Here is a 22,449-nt window from a genome sequence, read left to right as displayed (position 1 = left end):
CAGCAAATGCATCTTAAGCCTCCGGTAGCGTATGAACTGGTTTAGCCTCTTCAGGTCAAGAATCGCTCTCCAGCCACCCAAGGCCTTGGAGATCACAAAGAGAATGGAATAATAACCCTGATCCTGTTACTCTAGAGGCACCAGTTGGATAGCCCTGATGTCCAATAGGTGTTGAATGGCTTCCTACATAAGTTGCCTCTGAGTTGGGTTATTTGAAATAGGGCATATCCGGAAGAAGTTCGGAGGGCTGGAGAGGAACTCGAGTGAGAGGCCAGATCGGATGGTGGTCTGAACCCATGCATCGGAGATAGATAGGTCCCAACTGTCAGCGAAATATGCCAAGCGTCTCCCAATGGGAGGTGAGCTAGGCCTAGTGTTAGTTCTTGCAGAAGGAGAGCCTGCCGCCGCCGCCCCTCAAAAGGGCCGCTTCTGCTGCCTGCCCCTTTGCTGCCTATCTGGAGGGTATCTCTGCCTAGGGGGGTATCCTCCCTGGTACTGCCTGAAACCTGAATACCCGAAATCAGACTTCCTGAAAGAATCCTGACCCCGGAAGGAGGACCCATAGTCCTGACCACGGAAGGTGGAGCGTCTGGGGTAGGGTGTCACCCTGAAGCTAGTCTTCCTCGGAGCGGTGGGAAGCACCTTCCGCTTGTCCTTGTTCTCTATTAAGAAGGGGTCCAGAGCTGCGCCAAAGAGGGGACTCCCAGTGAAGGGTGCCGACGCCAAACACCATTTGTGACATACGTCCGCTTGCCACTGCCGAAGCCAAGGAGGAGCCGATCGCCCTGGATGCAAATCTGGCTACTGCTAGGGTGGCATCCGAAGAGAATTGAATGGCTGCCACCAACTTGTTGATGTCCTGGTGAGCCCTGACATCCGCTATTGGGATTCGCTGCTGGAGATCTTGTAGCCACAGTAGTGAAGACCAGCTGAAGAAGGAGGCGGTGGTGGCTGCTTTCACTGCTCAGGCCGCTGCTTGATGGCTCCTTTGTAAGGTGAGGTCAGCTTTCTTGTCTTCCGGTTTCAGAGCATTCTCTGGTTCTCCGGGCATGTTCGCAGGTGTATGCAGAGCCATGACAGGTGCATCTATAGTGGGCTGCGACAGCACCTGAGCTATGTCCTTGTCCCCATTGAAAAACACTTTGTCTGTGAATGTGGGCATCGCCCTGAGGTGGGTGATGCCCATTGCCTTTTGATCAGGTCAAGGAAGGACTTGGGTGTGGGAACTGTGTCAGCCTCCACGGCAAGTCCTCGTCCACAGAGAGTCTATCCTCTCTGATTTCACCTTCCTTGGATTCAGACTCGCTGTCCTCCTGAACGAAATAGGAGAGTCAGAGGGGTCTGCCCCCCGGGCCTCCAGCCCCTCAGGAACCACGAGTAAGGGTGCCATGTGATGCTGCGTCTGGGGCTGTTGGAAAGCGGCTGCCATGCACTGCTGAAAGGCCCTCATCAACATGTCCTGAACATTTGGTACTCCTGAGGTGGGTACTTGACCGGCCCCAATACCTGCAGGTGTTGGAGGGAGGGGTTGTGGCGAAGGCCCCATGGTGTGTGGGGGTGATTGCCATCCCTGAGCTGCGCCCCAGATCCCCGAGGTGTCAAAGGGAATCCTCACTTGTAGGAAGGGATCCTCTTCTGTAGCCCTGCTGGGGGAGGAAGGCCCTGGTAACTTCTCATCCAACCCCAGACCAGGCGGAGTCTTCCTGTTGTTGGCCTTGTGAAATATTCGCTCTAAAGCCTTATGCCTCTGCCTTTCATATTTAGAGCCAGGTTTGGGAGGCTTGGAGCCAGCGCTCGGCTCCTTAGCTGCCTTGGAGGAAAGATGCCTGGTTTTCCTTTTCGCCTTGCCACTCCTTTGCTGGAAGCATCTTCTGGAGTAGGTTCTGACCTTGGAGGCTCTTCCAATCCTCCGGTGGCGCTGGCTGTAGAAACGATGACCTGGCTCCTGCCGGTGTCCTCTGGGTTGCTGGCAGCTGCCATCTTGGATCATGTATTCAAAATGGCGATTCGCACCAAAATTCAAAGCTCCGTTCCTCCAGCTTGCTTGAAAAGCGGCTTATGCTCTCGAGCTGCCATGCCTTTCTCTACGGGTGGAGATCTCTCTCTCCCCCCCTGCCTCCGGTGCTCGTTTCCTGGCTCCACTGGCCCCTCCAGTACTTAGGAGAAGCGTGGGCGCTCCGCGATGTTTACAATGCCGCGATTCGTCGCTCGACCCTTGAGGGGAGTGGGAGAACGTTTCTGCGCTGTTTCATCTGGCTTTCGTCTGGCTGTTGCTTAGAGGAGCGGCTGCCGGCGTCTCGTGAGGCTTTTTCCTTCTCCTGGGTCTTAAGCCCTCCTGAGTGGCCGCAGGATTTCTTCTGGTGGCCAAATCTGTCTGCTGCCCTTGCAGGCTAATGGCGAGAGCTGCTACCCCCGCTGGGGATTTTGCTGGCCGCCGAGGTACTCACGCCTCTGAAGAATAGCAAGTTGTACTTTAAATCAGTCTCTCTTTCTCTTTTGCAAAGTCCATGGGAACCAAGATGACACAACTGACCAGTTGGGGATTGAGTCAATAACTGGGTATTACCTGGTGACTAGGTCATGGTCTAAAGAGCTTATCGGACTCAGTCCAATCAACGAGTACGAAGTTAACCCATCCTGGATACTCATCTCCTCACTATGGAGAATACCTTTTTATCAACTTACTTATGAAATAAGTTACTGAACAATAGCATCATCTAAATAACATTTAATAATAGATATATTCAGTTATGCTGCGATATTGACAATGAGTTTTTAATTTATTTGATTTTGCGAAGTTGATTAGATGGAAAAATTGTTCATCCTATTGTTTTGCATGTTGTGATCAGTGTTCCTTTATTCTTTCATTTCTGTGTGGTAGCATGGATGGATTTCGGGTAGTGAAACTCAATGAAGTAATTCGACAGATGGATATAGTCATAACCTGCACAGGTAAAGCTTTCTGAGAAGGATAAGTAATGTGCCTGTTTTAAGTTCATATTATTTCCCAGCAGTGAAATTTTAAAATTCTATTTTTCTATTTTTGGATGGTTAAAGATTAGACTTCCCTACGCGAAGTTCAACGTTAAAATAATGTATGAATCGTCAACGTGTTGGGAAATATTAGTTATGTAACTTGCTGTTTTGTTCTGTATATAAAATTTGGAATTAAAACTTTTGGGACAGGCAAGGAAAAATAGGATAGCTAAAGTAAATCATCAGCTTGCTATAGGTGCCTTTTTTCAATGTAGGGAATAAGAATGTGGTGACTAGAGAACATTTGGATCGAATGAAGAATAGTTGCATTGTATGTAACATGGGACATTCCAACACTGAAATTGATGTGGTGAGTATTTATTATCCTTGGTTTCTCTTTTCTCCCAATGAAATCTTGTAGTTTAATCTCTCTGAATGTTTCCTTTCTTAGGCTAGTCTTCGTACCCCAGAACTTACTTGGGAGCGGGTACGTTCTCAGGTGGATCATGTAATCTGGCCTGATGGCAAACGAGTTGTTCTACTAGCTGAGGTATGTGTAGAAAGATTCAGGTATGTCTTAAAATTGTTTCTCAAAATCCAAGATAGTGAAATATACGCATGGTGTTGTACCTAGCTATAAATAATTACAAATAAGAATAAATTATTCTGGGGAAATAGACCTGGCATATAGAGTGAACTCAGCTTACGCTAGAACACACAATGTTCCCAGGGAGGTACATATTAAATTCCTTAGGAAAAGTACAAGAGATGAAATTCTGAGTGCACAAAGGGGGCAAGCCTTGACATACAAAGATAAGGAGATAACCATTCTGAAACAGATCCCCAAGAAGGTGAGGGAAAAAAGAAAAAATTATTCGCAATTGGCGAATAAATTATACCAGAAGGGGGTGTGGTTTAGATGGTTGATGCCTGAAGGTATGTTAATATTCTGGGAGGAGACAAGAGTTAGAATTAATACACCCATAGAGGCGCAGGCCTTTATGGAGAAAAACAAAGTACTTCTAGAAAAACCAGAAGACTCCCTAACAGACATACAAGACACGGGAGGGGCCGGAGCTCTGCCAGCGGGGGGAGATGGGGCGACATCAAGAAAGCTCAGATCACAAAAATGAGTAAGAAAAGTCACTTGATATAAACTGATCGAAATTACCAATTGAATTTACCACACTGACTACATGTTACTACTTAATATTGAATTTTATGCAAATGTATACTATGAGTTTGGAGGGGGGGGGTGCACCTACCGCACTTCGCAACTGCCAAAATTTGTAACCTTTCCCTTACCTTTTCCCTTTGTAAAATATCAAAAAACCAATAAAACTTTGTTTAAAAAAAAAAGAATAAATTATTCTGGCAAACAGTTACGGAACTGAAACAAAAAACATTTTTTTCTGCATAATTCAGAGTATTTCAATTATGCAGAAATGCAAAGCCAACAAGATTGATGTGGATGTGACCCTCATTTCTAGATTGTGTGGTTTCTTTTGGGTTCAGCTAATCTTAACATCTGAAATTGATTATTTTCCCAATGATGAATTAATTTCCTCACATCTAAACTATATACTATCTCAGATTTTCAGGATTTAAAAGATTTGAGATATTATTTAATAATTTCAGATCAACTCCACATTTCTTGTCAGTTAGGTATTTGGTAAAGTAAATTGAAACTAAAGTATTGTCCTCAGTTTTGATGGCTCTAAACCATGTTTACCACTTAGTTATCTCAGAGGTGTTTTGTTTTGTTTTTAACATAGGGGCGACTTCTCAATCTAAGCTGTTCAACTGTTCCTACTTTTGTCCTGTCCATTACGGCTACCACTCAGGTATTCAGTTGCCAATACTTAACTTAGACACTTTGCCTTAGTCTGCATTTGCAATGTATTGATTGTGAAGAAAGAAAATAAAAGAAATCTATACAAAGTATAGATGAGTGGTCGGCAAACCGCGGCTCGTGAGCCAGATGCGGCTCTTTGGCCCCTCGAGTGTGCTCTTCCACAAAATACCGTGCGGGCACGCACATACAGTGCAGGGGTGGGTTTTAGCCATGTGAATGAAGGAAGCTGCAGGCTCATTTGCCTCGGCTACGCTATCTCCTTCCGTTCTCTGTCTCCCTACTTCACTCGTTCGGGCAGCAGTGAACGAAAGGACATAGCATAGCCGAGGGCAAAGAAGCCTGCAGCCTCCTTCATTCCTTCCTCCCCTCAGCGCCCACCAAAGCGTTCCCCCTGCTCGGCTGCCGTCACTGCGGCCACCCACCCTCTGCGTGTCCGCCCAGGCTCCAGCCTGAGTGGTAGCGAGCGATGGCGCAGTGTGGCTGGCGGCGGCGGCTACTGCTCCTGCACTAGCTGTGGGTCGTGCTGCTTGGCTGGCAGCGCCCCAACTCCCCTGCCGCCACACCACCTCACGTTCCTTGTCTTCTGGCCATGGTCCCACTCTGCGGAAAATATAGGTGCGCGCACTCCCCGTGCAATTACAGCCCGGAGCAGGACCAGAGCCCCTCTCCCAACTGGCCCTTCCTCCCTCAGAGGGCTTTGGAGGGAAGCTTCTGCAGAAGCCTGGGCGAGTGAGAACAAGTTCCCGCCGTTACAAAGTCTCCAAGACTGTAATTGTACAGGCTGTGCGCACACGCCTGTTTTCCACGGCATGGAGCAGCGGCGAGGCTCTGCATGGCCGGCGATGACTCCAAAGGCCATCTGCGGGGGGCAGAGTCCCACTTGCATTCCTTGTTTTCCCAGATGGCCTCCGGAGTCATAGCCAGCTGCACAGAGCTTCGCCGCTGCTCCACACCATGGAAAACATGGGCGCGTGCGCACAGCCCGTACAATTACAGTCTCGGAGACTTTGTAATGCCGGGAAGTTGTTCTCACTCACCCGGGCTTCTGCAGAAGCTTCCCTCCGAAGCCCTCCGAGGGAGAAAGGGCCAGTTGGGAGAGGGGCTTTGGTCCTGCTCCAGGCTGTAATTGCGTGGGGCGTCCGTGCACCTATGTTTTCCATGAAGTGGGGCCGCGGCCGGAAGATGAGAAACGCGAGGGAGACCATGGAGGCCTCGTCCTTTTGAAGAGGACCTGTCCCCGAAGAGGAGAGATGTGGTGGCATCGGTCTTGGAATGTTCTGCGGAGCCCCCCGAGGGAAAAGCCCCGCTGCCAGGTACTTTTAATCATATATTTTAGTCCTATGACTGCAGAATGCTGCAAAAAACCATAAATGCAGGCCAGTTGTTGAGTGCTTCAGATGTGATTGGAACACTCAACAAGGTGACCACAGTATGTGTGTGTCTGTGTGAGAGAGACAGACAGACAGAGGGAGAGAGAGAGAGAGACTGACACACATACAGAGAGAGGGGGAGGGAGGGAGGGTCAGACAGACAGAGAGACACACAGATTGAGTGAGTGACAGACAGAGAGGCACAGAGAGAGGGGGGGAGGGAATCAGAGAGACTGACAGACACAGAGAGAGACAGAGAGGGGGAGGGAGGGAGTCAGACAGACAGAGAGACACACAAACAGAGTGAGTGATTAAGTAGAGAGACAGACAGACACACGCATAAACACACAGAGTGACAGAGAGAGAGAGGAAGGGGGGAGAGAGAGGGACAGAGACAGACACACACACAGTGAGAGAGAGAGGAAGGGGAGAGACACACAGACACACTGACATACAGAGAGAGTTACTGAGAGACAGACACACACACACACACACAGAGTGACAGAGATGGGAGGAGGGAGAGACAGAGATACGAGTGTGGATGGGAGAGTTGAAAGGGGTCAACCTCAGCAAATGTACCTCAATCAGATTGAGGACATTTTTAGCAAAGGCCAGTTTAGGAGTACCCTAATTAAGTTAATAATAATATACCTACCTATATAATTTAAGTTTAAAAAAATTGGCTCTCAAAAGAAATTTCAGTTGTTGTACTGTTGATATTTGGCTCTGTTGACTCATGAGTTTGCCCACCACTGGTATAGATTATGTGTAGTATTAGCATACATATGAAACATATACATTCTGCAGCAGTCACTAAAGAATAAATTTCCTACAATTCAGGTTTTAGGTACATGTTTAACTAAAATGAAAGCATGAAAAATAAGGTGACTTGCATTTGAATAAGGGAGTAATTGCAGGAAGCAGAATTTGCTGATGGTAGAAAACTTCACCATTATTTATTTGAAGAGTGTCCAGCTTTCTTTTTATTTATTTATTAAATGTCATTTATTTATTTCTGAATTTTCCCCTGTTCCTGCCCATGTTATCAGGTGTTTTATTATAAGAAAAGTTCCTTGAGATGTGAACCGTCATTTTTGCATAATGAATCCTTAGACAATATATTAAAGCTACTACCTTGTTCTATTGCCTGAATTGTCTTCTTTAAAGGCAGTTAATTGTGCATTGTTTTGGTACTTATGCCTTTGAAAACATACTTGATTTGTATAAAAACTATTAAGGGGGATAACTTTTTTTTCTGCTAAATGGCTTCAGTTACACATCTCAATTCAAATATTACAGTTAACTTAATAACATGTTCTCATTTTTCCCAAATCACTGCTTGTGCATTATGGTCAAAATACAGAGATATTGGTCGCTTCCCTTTCATTTAGCATGCATTGTGTCTAAAATAAAATATATATATATATATATATATATTCCATCTGTCTGATGATCTACATATATAATAGTACCATAACACTTTCTTCAGTTATCCATAAATGCTAGTTGTCCCACAATCCAGCATTTAAAGTATATTTAGTATTTCTAAATAAATGTCTTTATCACTGGTCATATCAGAGCCTCAATTTAAACTCTGTAGTTATTGTTAATTTCAGCATCTCTCTGATCTTAATAGGCTTTGGCTTTGATTGAGCTTTACAATGCTCCTGAGGGAAGATACAAACAAGATGTATATCTGTTGCCTAAGAAGATGGGTAAGCAAATAATCTGTGACTTCTTAAGTGTAATACATTGATTATTGAACAATAACTTCTATATTGAAAGAGACCTTGAAATTGTAAGCCATATCTCTCTGTCTTGACTGTCTCTGTCTGTTTGTTTGTTTGTCTGTCTATCTGCCTACCTTTATTTTGGTAGAGTTGTGATTTGTATTACCTACCCATTTCATATTAGACCATTGAGCTTTAAGCCATTTTAATCCTAATGTTTTTATAAATAATTCTTAATTACTTTTTATTTAGTGCATTTGTACTTTATTATCCAGATTCTGAACTTAATATAAACTTGGCATGCAATTAAAAGTGTGAGATAATAGGATATGTATTTAAAAGAGCTGCTAGCACCAAAATAAGAAATTTGAAAAAAGGTAATTGCATAAAATCTGAGGAAATTGCATAAATGTTTTCATGGGGCACTAATAAGTTGCTGATTAAGTATGTTAATGAAACATCTTGTTTGAAAAATACAAAGTAGAAGAAACTACTTTGCTTTTAGATAAGAATTAGAAAATATTTTTTATTAAATATTAAGTTTAGAATGGGGGGTGTCAAGATCTTTTTACCTCTTAAATCATGTCTATTTCAAAATCAAAATTTAAAATAATAAAAAGATCCACATTAGAATGATGAGGGAGCAAAAGTAAAGAAAATAGTGTATTATCCTTCTACCTCAGTGTTTATGCAATCTGTAATAATGGCTCTGCTAGACTTTGCAGATGGCCTCATTTAGACTAATGATGGAGGGGACTATTTTTCAGATCAGCTTCTTAAAAGCTTTGAGGCAGTATAAACATTTTTTTTAAAAAAAAGCTTAAACTAATAGTTATCGGTTTTTGACCTTCCTAGATGAATATGTTGCCAGCTTGCATCTGCCATCATTTGACGCTCATCTGACAGAACTAACAGATGATCAAGCAAAATATTTGGGACTCAATAAGAATGGGCCCTTCAAACCAAACTATTATAGGTAAGATCTCCATGAGTTAAAATGAGAAAGAGACTTAATGGCAGTACATTGTTACAACAGAATGAATAGAATTGTGTCATCATTTCTCAGTGATAAGCTATTGTTGTTGGCTTTTTATCATTCCCAGCCTAACCCTGATGATGTGGTTATAAAAGCTGAAATGTTTGTTTAAACATAGATTAAAAGTAACACAAATTGGCTTAATTGTTTACAGTGTCAATTATGTGGGTTTTTTTTGTTTTGTTTGCATTGAACAAAGAAAGATAACAAATGTGAAGCACAAAAGGTATTTGGTCTTGCACCCTGCTTAACTTTGTCTTTTTTCTGTCCTTTGCTGTAGGTACTAATGGATCATAATGCTGAAGGACCAGACCACATAATATACACAAGAGCTTTAGCAGAAATATTTTTAAATAACTTTTTGTGTGTCACTTTGGAAGACTTTTGTTTTATTCATGTGATTATATTATCCTGTCCAGTTCTTTTTAATATGTCCCTGTCGCAGTATTGATCCTGCAAACAATTTGGGATTCCTTGCTACACCGCCACAGAAGTAATGTGGTTTTAATTCTCTTCCTCTGGTACTGGGGAGAGGATTTCCATTGGTGATGTGGGGCATTCTCTTCATGTGATTTTGTTTTTTAATTTAAAATTTTCAGAGCACCTTAGTTGTAGCTGGTAGAACTGCAGAATATTAAGAGTACTATTTTTTCTGTGTGAAAATTAATTGCAAATTCTAAATTGCCTTAATGAGCCCCTATTTATTAGCTGCTACATTAGTGTTCCTTCTCCTCCATGGGAACAGACTTGACACCTTGTGGCCAGTTGGGTTATAGGTGTATATTCCACAAATGCCTAATCTTCATTCTTTATGTGGAAAAATGTCCTCTTGATTTCAGTAGGACAATATCACCTATTATTTATGATCAATTAAGATATTTTTTCCTACTGCAAGTATATAACCGCATGCCTGGTTATACTAAATGTAGGCAGTTTTAACTTCTCTTTTTAAGTTGCTAGGGTGCTAAACTGAATTGAAATGGATACGGCTATCCATTTTATAGCATTTCAATTTTCAATTATATTATATTTTATTTTTGCTGCTTTAAACCAAGATGTACCCATATCATATTCTTAAAGGCTGTGATTTTAAAAAAAATATTTTGCTTCTGGTTTGATAAACTAGAGAGACTATTTTAGTTAATACTTAGCAGAATTTTGGGACCACCAACAACCAGATCGGCCCTCTTGAACTGAGATGGCATCTCATGTTCTCCATTCCTTCATTTACATAGCACAGGAAACATTTGAATGATCATTTATGGTAGGTTTTAAAATCCTAGAGAGAGACTTACTCATTGTGTAAGGCACTTCCCTCCATCTTCAGACTCCATTTGTACCAAATGAATAGTGAAGGTGGATCCCTTTTCATTGGCACTACTATTTCAAGTGCTCTGCTGCTTTAATTTTTTTATCCTAGTAATTAGTATATTCTGTCCAGTTGATATGATGCACTGGTATCTCTCCTGTGAGATTATAGTACAGCCCAGATTTCATATTATACTGCCATGAAATGGAGGGGGAGAGAAGCTTCAGGATTAGGAAAAGCAAATGTTCAGTGAAAGATGGTGAGTCAAGCCATTTGCTGGTGTCTGATCTGCTGAAGTATCAAGGGATAGCATCTGTGAGCCAGAGATTGTGTGAACGTAATGACCAACTTTGATTTTTTTTCCTGCCTTTTTATGTAACCCTTGTGGAAAACTAGATGTAAATATTGAACGTGTCATTATTAGCTCCTTTATAGGTTTTGTCCCACTATTGTATGATAAAGACCTTTTGGTAGCTAGTCCTTCACTGAAGAGCGTTAAGCACTTACAATTTGATGAGGACCCTGAGACCCCAAACATTTGCACATCCATCATGCTTGCTCTGTTTCTTAAATGACTCAATAATTATCTAAATAAGTATTCCTTTTTGGCAGTAGCATAGTGACATCTACTAGTCTTGCAGAATGATGCAGGACATTGACTTTTAGTAGAAAAGCTTCTACTAATCTCTGCCTCGAGATGTTCATATTCCCTCAGTTTCAGAATCTGATTTTAAATATGGCCAGGCCAAATGATTTGTTTTCTTGATCATACAATAATCCCAGCTTGAACAAACATACTTCCCCCCCCCCAAATATTTCATTGGGATATCTTGAATTTTATTTTTTACTTTTCACAGCACTCTTACAATTTCTTATAACAGAATTAGGTAATTCCAGCAGAGTGTATTCCAGAAAGGCTTCCAGAAGTTTGGGAGGGCTTTTTCATTCCATTTCTCTGCCTCTATGTTGCAATGTCGATAAATATCTTAGCTAAGGGCTCCATCTCTGTATAAGCCATGAAATAAATTCTCATACCTAGCAACACCTCAGTTCAATCAGAGGGAGCATGTTATAGCATTAGTCCAGATGGGGATAGGTTTATTTTGTATATGAATGATTTTTAATGAATGCAATATTAATAATCCTTGCAAATGAGCAATAATCATTACGCAAAGTCTGAATAAATGATTAGAAAGCTATCTCTGACTTCAGTATTCTTTTCTTCTGCTTAAATAATGCCGTATTATACTTTACCTCTTTATACCTGGCAACCTAGTCATCCTCTTGAACAGAGTAAAATACAGTAAGTATGGAATGAGAAATATATACAGGTAGTTTATCAATTTACAACAGTTCATTTAGTGATTGTTCAAAGTTACAGTGGCACTGAAAAAAATGACACGACTATTTTTCATACTTAGGACCATTGCAGCATCCCCTTGGTCATGTGATCAAAAGTCTGAATTTTGGCAACTGACTCATATTTATAACAGTTGCAGTGCTCCCAGTTCATGTGATCACCTCTTACAACCTTTTGACAAGCAAAGTTAATGGGGAAGTCAGATTCACTTAACAACTATGTTATTAACAACCAGTATGATTCACTTAACAATAGCCCCAAGAATTGTTGTAAAATGGGGCAAAACTCACTTAACAAATGTTTCACTTAGCAACATAAATTTTGGGCTCTATTGTGATCATAAATCGAGGACTACGTGTACTATATTTTTCTGCCTTGAAGCACACCTACCCTTTCCTCCCCAGCAAGTTTTGTGAGGAAGAAATAACATGTGTTGTGCTATCCTCGGAAACTACAAAACATCAAGGGAAAATATCAGTATTTAAATGTTTCTAGAAAACATCTGCCGAAGATCTAAGCTAATTCTCATTCATCCACATGGTTCTTTTCTGTTATTGCTAGTAGTCCAATTATGCAGTATATAACTTAATCCAATGAATAACTTAAATTAATGAAAATTATTAATGTTCAGCGAAGATAGATTTATAGATTGGATACTGCTTGAATATTTGCTTCTATAAATTATGCTGTTCAAAACAAAGAATATAAATTCATGCTTAACCTAAAACTGCTTTGGATCACCCTCTGGTCATGCTTTTTCAGATAAAATGGTAGGTTTGCCATATCATATATGTACATTATTGAGAAGTCCATGTTTGTTATATTAATGGTTTTTTAAAAGTGGCCTTTCAATTGAGCTGGTGATCTAACAGCTATATCAATGAAGCAGTTTGCCATGGCCTAAGATTTTCCTTCTCAGTTTAGCCTACCAGCCCTAGATTTCCTCCTGGCTTCCCATCTGTGATGATTTGGCATAAAATAAAGGCAGACAGCAAGGAGCTTGAACTAGAGGCTTGTCTTTATTCAGCGGCAGCCATGTTAAAAACTACCTTCTGCCCAAGATGATGTCATTAAAAAAGTTAACTATTTCCTAACCTTCTTAAAGAGCTAGGCATGACAATTGAACTTGAAATATAGCATAAAACATACACATCATTACATCTCCCTTCTTAAGTATAAAACATCTAATATGATACAAAGTCTTTCCATATTTTTGGTTTAATAGCTCGACCATAGCGAGAGAAAGTTACCGCTGTCTGATCAGCAGTAAAATTGCTGTCAGGCTGTGAGTCAGTCCCAGCATTGTCACATGCTGAGATGCTTACATTATCCTTGGCGTTCTCGGTAGGCTGTATATCCGAGTTCAGGAATTCTGTGCCATCATGCGCTTGCGCTTCATTTTCCTTGTTTTCTTCTTCCACCGCAGTATCAGCAGCAGTGTCTGGACAAAGATAACATCTGTTTCTTCTCAATTGCTGTCCACACTTGGTTTCAACTACATATGATTTTGGTGAATTGCCTTCTCTGACAATACAAGCAGATTCCCATGTTCTCCCAGTGACTCTGTGTCTCAGCTTGCCCGGCACACAGTGGACGAAGAGGCTTGGTAGATTTATCAAAATACAGTTTTTGCTTTCTCATGTTTATGTTCTTCTGAGCTGTTACCCGCTCATGTGCGATGGAACGAGGCTGCAATTTATGCGGAGCAGTAGGCACTGTAGTCCTCAGTGTTCTACCCATTAGCAGCTGCGCCGGTGAGCATTAACCCATCAATGGGTGTTGCACAATAGTTTAATAGGCCTAAATACACATCCTGCCCTGACGATTGTGCTTTCTGTATAATGGATTTGGCTATGCCATCATGATTGTGCTTGATTCCCCATTCACGCAGGAAGCACTGGAATTCAGCACGAGAATTGTGGCCCATTGTCAGACACAAGTTCTTCACACACTCCATGTCTTGAAAGTATTGTCTTGAAAGCCCATATGACTGTTGACACTTTTAGACTTCCCAGCTGCACTAGTTCAAAGTATTTGCTATATTTACTATCATCAGGTAGTGGATGTCTCCAAAATGGAAAATGTCTGTAGCCAATCTCTGCCACGCCTGTGAAGGAGCATTCCACAGCGTAAGAGGTTCTTTCACATTGTTTTTTTGAAATGTCTGGCAGGTGTCACACTTCTTTACAAGTGTTTCAATATCAGAGTCCAGATGAGGCCAGTAGACCACCTCCCGTGCTCTGCACTTACACAAAGTAATGCCCAAATGTCCCTGAGGAATTTGTTCCATTACTTCTGCCTGCTGTGACTTAGGAATAAGAATACGGTCACCCATGAGTATGATATCCTCATGAATGGATAGTTCATCTTTCACACGCCAGAATTCCTGCAGCTCAGGACACAGCTTCTTGCGTTTTTCTGGCCAGCCATTGCACATGACACGAGTTAGTTTCTCTAGTACTTTGTCCTGTTTGGTGTCTTGTTTTCTCCAGCCGTACATCTGTTATTGGCATGTTCACTAGTACTGTATGTACCTGGTCTTCCAACTCAGGTTCATCCATGGCTTCATGTCCTTCTGGAAATACCCTTGACAGGCAATCTGCCATTGGAATTTCCTTCCCAGGCTTATACTTCACTGTGAGATCATACTGCTGTAATTTCATAACCATTCGCTGCAAGCGTGGAGGTGTAGAAGCTAGTGGTTTTTGTAGTATGTACTCCAATGGCTTGTGGTCAGTTTCTACAACTACTGGGTGACCATATATGTACTGGTGAAATTTCTCACATCCATTCACAATGGCCAGCATCTCTTTCTCAATTTGAGCATAATTGGCTTGTGTCATGGTCAGTGCATGTGAAGCATATGCCACAGGATGTCCTTGTTGAGTCAGTACAGCACCTAGCCCAAACTGGGATGCATCCACTTGAAGCACGGTGTCAGCATTTGCGTCAAAGTATTTCAGTATTGGCCCTGGATGTTTAGTGATCAGTTTCTTCACTTTGTCAAAAGTCCTTTCCATGTTTGCATCCCAACACCAAATGGCATCCTTCTGCAGCAATGCACATAACGGTGCTGTCTGTTAAGCGAGGCCCTTAGAGAATTTAGATAGATAGAAAATGCCCAATGATGTCTCCAGTTCCTTTCTGGAGGCTGGGGCCACGTTAAGAACGGCTGTGATCTTCTTTGGATCAGGCTTCAAGCCTTCTTTGGTTAGTAATATGTCACTTCTCCTACCCAATTTGCATTTTATTTGGATTTATTTGGATTGAGTTTAAGATTTCTCTCACGACATCGATTGAGCAAAGCAGTAAGTTTTCTGTCATGCTCTACTTGATCCTTTCCAGTGGTTCTCAACCTGTGGGTCAGGACCCCTTTGGGGGTCGAATGACCCTTTCACAGGCGTTGCCTAAGGCCATTGGAAAACACGTGTGTTTGAAAAAATACGGAAAATATAAAATAATTTTATGGTTGGGGTTCACCACCACGAGGAACTGCATTAAAGGGTCGCGGCATTAGGAAGGTTGAGACCCACTGCCATAGACAAATCATCAACTATTACTTCAACACCCTATAGACCAGCAATCAGTTCATGTGATTTCTCTTGAAATATCTCCTGTGCCAATGCTATGCCGAAAGGCACCCTTGTGAAGCGCCATCAACCCACAGGGGAATTGAAAGTAGTGAGGTAACTGCTGGCTTCATCAAGACGCAATTGCCAGTAACCAGACTGGGCATCTAATACACTGAACACTGTTGCTCCTACTAGCTTATGTGCTATGTCCTCCATGGTGGGGAGTTTGTAGTGTTCTCTCATTATTACTTTGTTCAAATCGCGTGGGTCAACAATGCATATGTGAATTGCACCTGTGTTCTTCACCACCACAACCATAGAACTGATCTATTCCGATGGTTCAGTGACCTTCTTTACTACTCCCAACTTCTCCATCCTAGTGAATTCCTGTCTAACTTTATCCACAAGAGTTAGAGGTATTTTCCTTGGGGCATGGATGACAGGCTGTGTACCCTCTTTTATACATATGTGGTTTATGCCTGGGAGACACCCCAGGCCTTGAATAGATCACAGTACTCACATTTAATGTCAGCTTCCGTCAGACCTCTATGCCCACCATCCACAGTCATTATGATCTTCACAAGTCCAATCTCTTTACTTGTTTTGAGACCTAGCATGGCTGAGGCTTGCGTTTCTATCAGAAACAATTGTAAAACCCTTTCCGATCCCTTGTAGGCACATTTTACATGACAGCGACCCATTACTTTCAGCTTTTCACCACCATATTCTATTAATTTCGGTAGGTCCAGAGTCTCTAAGGGGGATTCATTCCTGAGGTGTTCCAGATATATGTGGCTTGGCACACAATTTACTTGTGCTCCAGTATCTGTTTTGAACGTGACTGGAGTTTTGTTGGCCCCTATCTGTAATGTTACATTGGCTTCATCTGCAGACTGATGTGCTTTCTGTATCACTGCAAGATATATCAGGGAGCAGTCTGAGTTTGACCCTGCATTGTCATCATTGTCCTCTATGGCATGTACAGCCCGTGTTGGTGGCCTTCCAGTTTGTGAAGACAGTTTACACACCCTGGCAAAGTGTTCTCTTTTCTTACATTTGTTGCATATCTGCCCCCTTGCAGGACAGACACTGTTTTTGTGGTGCATAATTCCACAATATCCACAAGCTGCTTATCTGTTACTTGTTCCAGTGCCATAGGTGCCTTTTGTTCCTTTGTGTGTCCTTTCTTGACCATATCTGCTGCTTTGAGTTTCTGTAGCATTAATCTGGTGCTGTGTTCCTTCCAGTATCTGCATGTCTTTTCTTGATATTTCATATGCTCTGGCAATCCTTACGGCTTTCTCAAGATTTAAGTCGTCTTCTTGCAGCAGTTTTTCCTGAACTTCCTTAAACTTACTGCCCATCAGAATACGGTCTTTAATCATATCTCCAGCATCATAAAAAGCACAGTCTTTGGCAAGCAACCGCAGCTGGGTCACCCAATCATCCACAGATTCACCTCCACACTGGTTTCTTTCATAAAACAGTTTTCTCTGCACTGTGGAGTTTTCTTCTCGGGTTGCAGTATGCTTCAAACTTTGCAAACAGTACCTCTGTTTTCTTTTTGTCCTCTGCAGTGATCTCCCCACTTGCTTGCCAGGCTCTGCACACATCGCGTCCTTTCTGTCCCACACATATTAGAAAGTGTGCTGCTTTCTGCTGATTAGTCCATTTGTCTGCATCAAGTCCTGTAAACACAATCTCTATCAGCTCCCTCCACTTCGACCAGTTTTCAGATATGTTCCCTGACTCCAAATCCAGGGAAGGAATGTTCTTTGTGTTGCTGTTTACTGCTATGACTCTTCTCACCCCACTCCTGCTATCATGTGATGATTTGGCATAAAATGAAGGCAGACAGCAAGGAGCTTGAACTAAGAGGCTTGTCTTTATCCAGCGGCAGCCATCCTAAAAACAACCTTCTGCCCCAGATGACATCATTAAAAAAGTTAACTGTTTCCTAACCTTCTTAGTTCAAGTTCATAACAATTGAACTTGAAATATAGCATAAAACATACAGATCATTACACCATCCAATAATAATGAAGTATTCACCTGCTTAGATCGTCTAGATCAATTGGGTTAGCTAGATGCTGTCACCTGGCTGAGCAGAAAAAAAAAAGAAATGTCCTTAAATTGAACTTGACTCTTGGTGATGACATGGAAAAAGTCATGCAGTTTTCTTGGCACCAGTATAGAGGTGGTTCCCACTGCTAACTTCTGAAGTTCTGATTGTTTGTTTTTTCAACTTCCCACTCTAGCTTTTCAACTCTGGAATAAGAAATCTAGTCTAAAATTTGTTAACATAGTTTATCTGATTAAGAACTATAGAAATACAGAAAATGGGATGCAGCGTAAAAATCTGCTTCATCTTAATCAAAGAACAGGAAATGAAAATGGGGGCTAACAGATTTTAAAGGATGCAACAAGATTTGAAAGTTCTGGGAAATGTAAAATGTTTCATACAAATTCATCTGAAGCAAACATTCTGTTACTACAGGTCCAGAGGTGGGTTGCTCCCAGTTTGGTCGAACTGGTAGTGGTAATCTGGCCTGGGTTGCAGAACGGCAGCGACCCACGCTTGCCATGCCCCCGAACCGGTTCCCCGGTCTCCGTTGCTGGCATATTTTTATTAGCTTTTAATGGTCTTCGCATATGCGTAAAACCATTTACAATGTACTATGCATGGCTAGTGCCGAAGTAGCATTCAGAAGAAACCAGAATTTGGGACTTGATACTGGGAAGTTTAAAAACTGCAGCCATAAAACCAAGGATGAATCTGGTCAGTGTAGTAATAGCTTGTCTATGATAAGATGTGGACTTGATTTGGCAGTTATCAATTCAAACTGCGGATTTTGCTTTATATTGAAAATGTGCAGTGTTTCCACTATCTCTGGCTGAATCCATATTACAAATACTAGTAATTATACTCTCTATTGCTTCAAAATTCAGTATAATGTTGTAAATGTTGTTCCTATTCCACAAGCCAATGTAATGCATATTTAATATGTGGACATTTTGGAATGTTGGTTTCTCCTATACAAGAAAGCATGACCTGAAGGCGATCAGAAGTAACTTGCATTCCACTCCATATTCCACTATGTGTGAACATCATAAAAATTAGGAAGCAAAAGTTGCAAAAACCTTTTCCTTAAATTGCAATAATTGTGTAACCATAGTGTAAAGAAATCTCACTTGATTGCAATCCTATTTCTCAAAATATTCCTTTAGCACACTGACTTTATTCAACCTCTGTTTTCATTTACCACATCTGTCTGACGCTACATATATACTATTATAGCAGTGCTGGTAATATATTCACATCGAACAGTATTTCTGTATGTAAGCAATTTCCAAATGTATAAAACTTTAACTCCTAGAATTATCCAATCAGCATGCTATTGCAAAGAATTCTGGGAGTTTAAATAAATGCATCTGGAACTTGCCCAGATTGGAAAACTTAAACTATCAAAAGGAAACAGTCACCAGGATGTAGTCATATTGTAGCAGTTAGTAAAACAGAAGAGCAGACTAGACACATGCCTTCTTCCCCCCCCCCCCCCGCACTTTATACATTTTATAAAGTAATTTTTCAGCATACATTTGAACTGGAGACCAGCACTATAGATTAAAAACACATACCGGTTTATTGACAAAGCTGGAGGCAAAGACAAGTTTTAAGAGATAAATCAGCCATATTATCCCAAATTATATTTCAAACATGCTCCTTTTGCTGCCAGCAAAACAGATTATTCAGCAGAACGGTGAAGTGATACAGATTTGAAGAGCCAAATGTAATTTGGCAGGCATATGCAGCAGCTGTCAGGGAACACTGTAAAGCAATGTATCTTCTCCCCAAAATGCCTGCACATCACATTTCACCCTTCAAATTCAGGTCGCTGTACAGCCCTATTTTACGGTACCTGCTATTTTCTTTGGAACTTGAAATTTTATAATATGGCCTTTTAAAAAAGACGCATGAATGAATCAAAACTTTTTCATCATCTGGACTGGTATACCTAAAGTTTGACTTCCAGTAAGTCTCCCTCTGCCTAGAAATATAAAAGCCTAGTAGTGTTGCCAAAATGTCTCATCACTTAATTGCAAATTGGGTGTTAACCGATGAATTAACTCTTCATAGCTGCAAAATAGAAGGCAAGACATTTTGAGCTCCGTTAAACGCTTACATTTTTACTATTAATCAGAAAGTACTTTTTCTACTAATATAGGTATATAATATTTCTCTTGGTGTGTATTATTAGCCCAATTTCAAATACCATGTTCACACTGCATAAAATACTCACCTACTTATAAAACCAATTATGTTCGTCTTCTTATATTTTAACAGGGTTACTGTAGCAAACCCGGGTTAGGTAGCAACCGAAAGAGCTTGGATTTTATTTACTCCAGATAGCGGCCTTCCCCATTTATAAGGGATAGGCTTCGCTCCCCTGGCAAATGTCATTATAACAAGCTAATTTTTAAGCAATACCATAAACGGCAAAATAAAATAAAAAGGCTCATCTTAAAATAAAATAAAACGTTAAAAAGGCCAATCTTACTATATTTCTGTTGCACACTAACACTCTTAAGGCAAACCTGCTAGCCTGCCTGGATTGCAAAAATCCACACAACCACGAGACTGCAAAGGGCTAACTTTCCAACGGTCATTCGGGGTTTTTTTGGAACCCAGATATTCTAACAATCGACTTCATTTCGGCCGAATACGCGAGATTTAGTTGATTAAAGTCACAATAAGACAACGCAGGACACCAGCAACGTCACCTAAAAGGCTCCGGGAAAACCCCACAAGGGGAGGCCTGAGGGTGGCGTGAGGCCGCCAAGACGACTGACTTCGTTCCGCATTGGCCCCGCATTTCCCTACAGTACCTTCGTTGGACTGCAGCAACGCTCAAGATGGCACCTTGACAAAGCCGCCCCTCAACCGCCACGCTCAAGATGGTGACGTTTCCTCTGCGATTCCCGCGCCGCGCCTCTCAATTTACGCGAGAGCTGCCGGCCCGTCGTGATGGAGGCCGGCTGCGGTGGTGGCGGTGGCGGCGGTCCGGGCTTGCTCATCGTCAATAACAAGCAACGGAGCGGAGGACTTGGACTCACCACGACGACGCCCCCGCCGCCGCCGGGAGGGAAAGGCCGGGAGCCTAATCGTAACCAGCGGAAAGACTCGGAGGTTAGACGGGCGGGGAGGCGGCGCGGACTTGCCCACCCGCCTCTTGGGGAACGACGCCAAGGCGCCTTGAGGGAGTGCTTCCACCACCCCACCCCAATGACTTGAATTTGGAAGGGGGGAATGTCTCTGAGTCGCGAAGGGCGAGCAGGATCGGTTTGGGAGTTCTCGTTGTGTTTACGGGCCTGGGTTTTTATTAACAGCCTCTCTTTCAAAGCCCCCTCAGCCGCCTCCGCACGAGTTTTGCCTTCCTTCACTCAGTGTTTCTCAACCTTGTCAACTTGAAGATGTCTGGACTTCAACTCCCAGAATTCCCCAGCCAGCATTCGCTGGCTGGGGAATTCTGGGAGTTGAAGTCCAGACATCTTCAAGTTGACAAGGTTGAGAAACACTGACTCAGAAGAAAGGCTTGACCAGGTAGCCCCTAGAACATGATTCCCCAAGCCGGGCAACTTTTAAGATAAGCGGACTTCAACTCCCAGAATGCCAAGCTTGGGAAACACCGCTCTGGAGTTTTGTTTGTCAGTCTGACCTGCTGCTATACAGTACAGAGCTCTTCCTTTAAAAAAAAGAGCTCTTTCCTAGCTATCTAAATAAAAGAATGTCAAGAACTTGTAGTGATGTCATAAATCTTATTGTACTGAAACGACAATGTATTCCAGATGCATAGCAACACAACAGAAAGGGGGAAAATACAATGAAAAAAATATCTCTCCCCTCAGTCTGGATAGGAATAACTTACAAGGGGAAGGGCAGGTGAAGAAATAGCCCATTCATCTGGAAATAGCCCATTAAAATTAGTGGGTTTGGTTTTGAGGGGAGAATGGCACCGTAGAGCTGCAGAGGGTGTTTGCTCTGGCAAGCCTAGATGGGGCATAAGTGACTGAGCAAAGTAGCAAATCGTCCTGGGTGAGAGTAAAAAATAAAGACCGGAGATTTCTTGGATTTGAGCTGTGCTCCATTCCTGGGGAAAGCACCAGTTTTGGACATATGAGTTACTATGGTAACAGTGAAGCTATATGGGGAAGGTTTAGCTTCTTTAATTAAAAAAAAACAGCCTTGGAAAACAGTTGAGTTAAGCTGTCATCTTCTTCCAGGGCTATTCAGAATCACCAGACTTTGAGTTTGAATATGCAGATGCCGACAAGTGGACCGCTGAACTCTCAGGTAAAGCAGGGATTGCTGGAGTTCCTTTGCTTATATCTGGCAACATTTTCTTTCAATGACCCATATAAAACAAAAGTTAAACCAGTTGCTATAATTTTTAGGACTCAATAGGCTTCAGATTCAAAACGGACAAAGTTAGGTATGCTTGTAAGCAGCTGTCAGCAACTGGGTAAAGCAAGCATTACTTCCTGAATCATGGTGCAGCTCAGAGTGAGTGATTGGTGCTCCAGGAATGTGCCCGTCCAGTCCTTTGAACCTGAAATGCAATGTAGCCTATTAATTTCTACTGGTGGTTTCATGTTACTAGTTAATTTTGCATAATTATTATGAGGACTCCTTTATAAAGTTTTAGTGAAGTAGCATTCATATGAAAGTTTTTATTTGGCATTTCTTTTGTTCCAGTACCGTATTTTTTGGACTATAAGACGCTCCAGACTATAAGATTCACCTAGCTTTTGGAGAGGAAAACAAGGAGAAAATATTGACAATCAGCTGTTCCAGGCTGCGGGGACCATCACTGCCTCCGCGCACCCCATTTTTGGCCTCCGCTCATCCCATTTTTCGCATGTTCCATTCCAAGGCAATAGGCGGCAGGGATCGCTGCCACCTATCGCTGCCGAACAGGATGCGGGGAGGCCAAACATGGGGTGTGCAGAGATGACAATAGGCGGTGGTGATCCCCGCAGCCTGCAAGAGCTGATTGTTAGTATTCCGGGAGGCCAGTCCAACTGCGAATCAGCTGCTCGTGCTAAATCAGGATGTGCTGAAGCTAGCCAATCTGTTTGCTATTTGCTGCAAGGAGGCAAATTGCTGGGAGGCAGAGGCCAAAGGGTGGGGGTTGTCAAATGGGCGGGGCTTTGGCAATATTCACTCTATAAGACATTTCCAC

The 22,449-nt window shown here is 42.3% G+C and overlaps 2 protein-coding genes across 3 annotated transcripts in view; both read left to right on the top strand.

Moving 5' to 3' along the window:
- AHCYL1 (adenosylhomocysteinase like 1) overlaps window positions 1-11,475 on the top strand; it is a gene marked incomplete at its 3' end in the record, with an annotated part of 56,929 nt that extends 45,454 nt beyond the window's left edge. The window contains exons 11-17 of one of the 2 annotated variants that reach the window (XM_081948520.1): window positions 2,882-2,952; window positions 3,252-3,346; window positions 3,428-3,526; window positions 4,752-4,820; window positions 7,838-7,916; window positions 8,787-8,907; window positions 9,248-11,475. In XM_081948520.1, coding sequence (XP_081804646.1) covers window positions 2,882-2,952; window positions 3,252-3,346; window positions 3,428-3,526; window positions 4,752-4,820; window positions 7,838-7,916; window positions 8,787-8,907; window positions 9,248-9,254 — 541 coding nt within the window. Of the gene's footprint in view, window positions 1-2,881; window positions 2,953-3,251; window positions 3,347-3,427; window positions 3,527-4,751; window positions 4,821-7,837; window positions 7,917-8,786; window positions 8,912-9,247 lie in introns of those variants that run through there. The other variant, XM_081948521.1, reaches the window with a different exon arrangement.
- Window positions 11,476-20,164: 8,689 nt separating this feature from the next.
- The window catches only part of STRIP1 (striatin interacting protein 1), a gene marked incomplete at its 5' end in the record, with an annotated part of 32,697 nt that continues 30,412 nt past the window's right edge, over window positions 20,165-22,449 (top strand). Inside the window, 3 exon segments of the mRNA XM_081948519.1 lie at window positions 20,165-20,178; window positions 20,180-20,396; window positions 21,491-21,560. Coding sequence (XP_081804645.1) covers window positions 20,165-20,178; window positions 20,180-20,396; window positions 21,491-21,560 — 301 coding nt within the window.

Source organism: Natrix helvetica (assembly GCF_964273705.1).
Source record: "Natrix helvetica genome assembly, chromosome: 3".
Lineage (NCBI taxonomy): Eukaryota > Metazoa > Chordata > Lepidosauria > Squamata > Natricidae > Natrix > Natrix helvetica.
The sequence above is the reverse complement of the archived record's forward strand: the minus strand, read 5'-3'. Positions and strand labels throughout refer to the sequence as shown.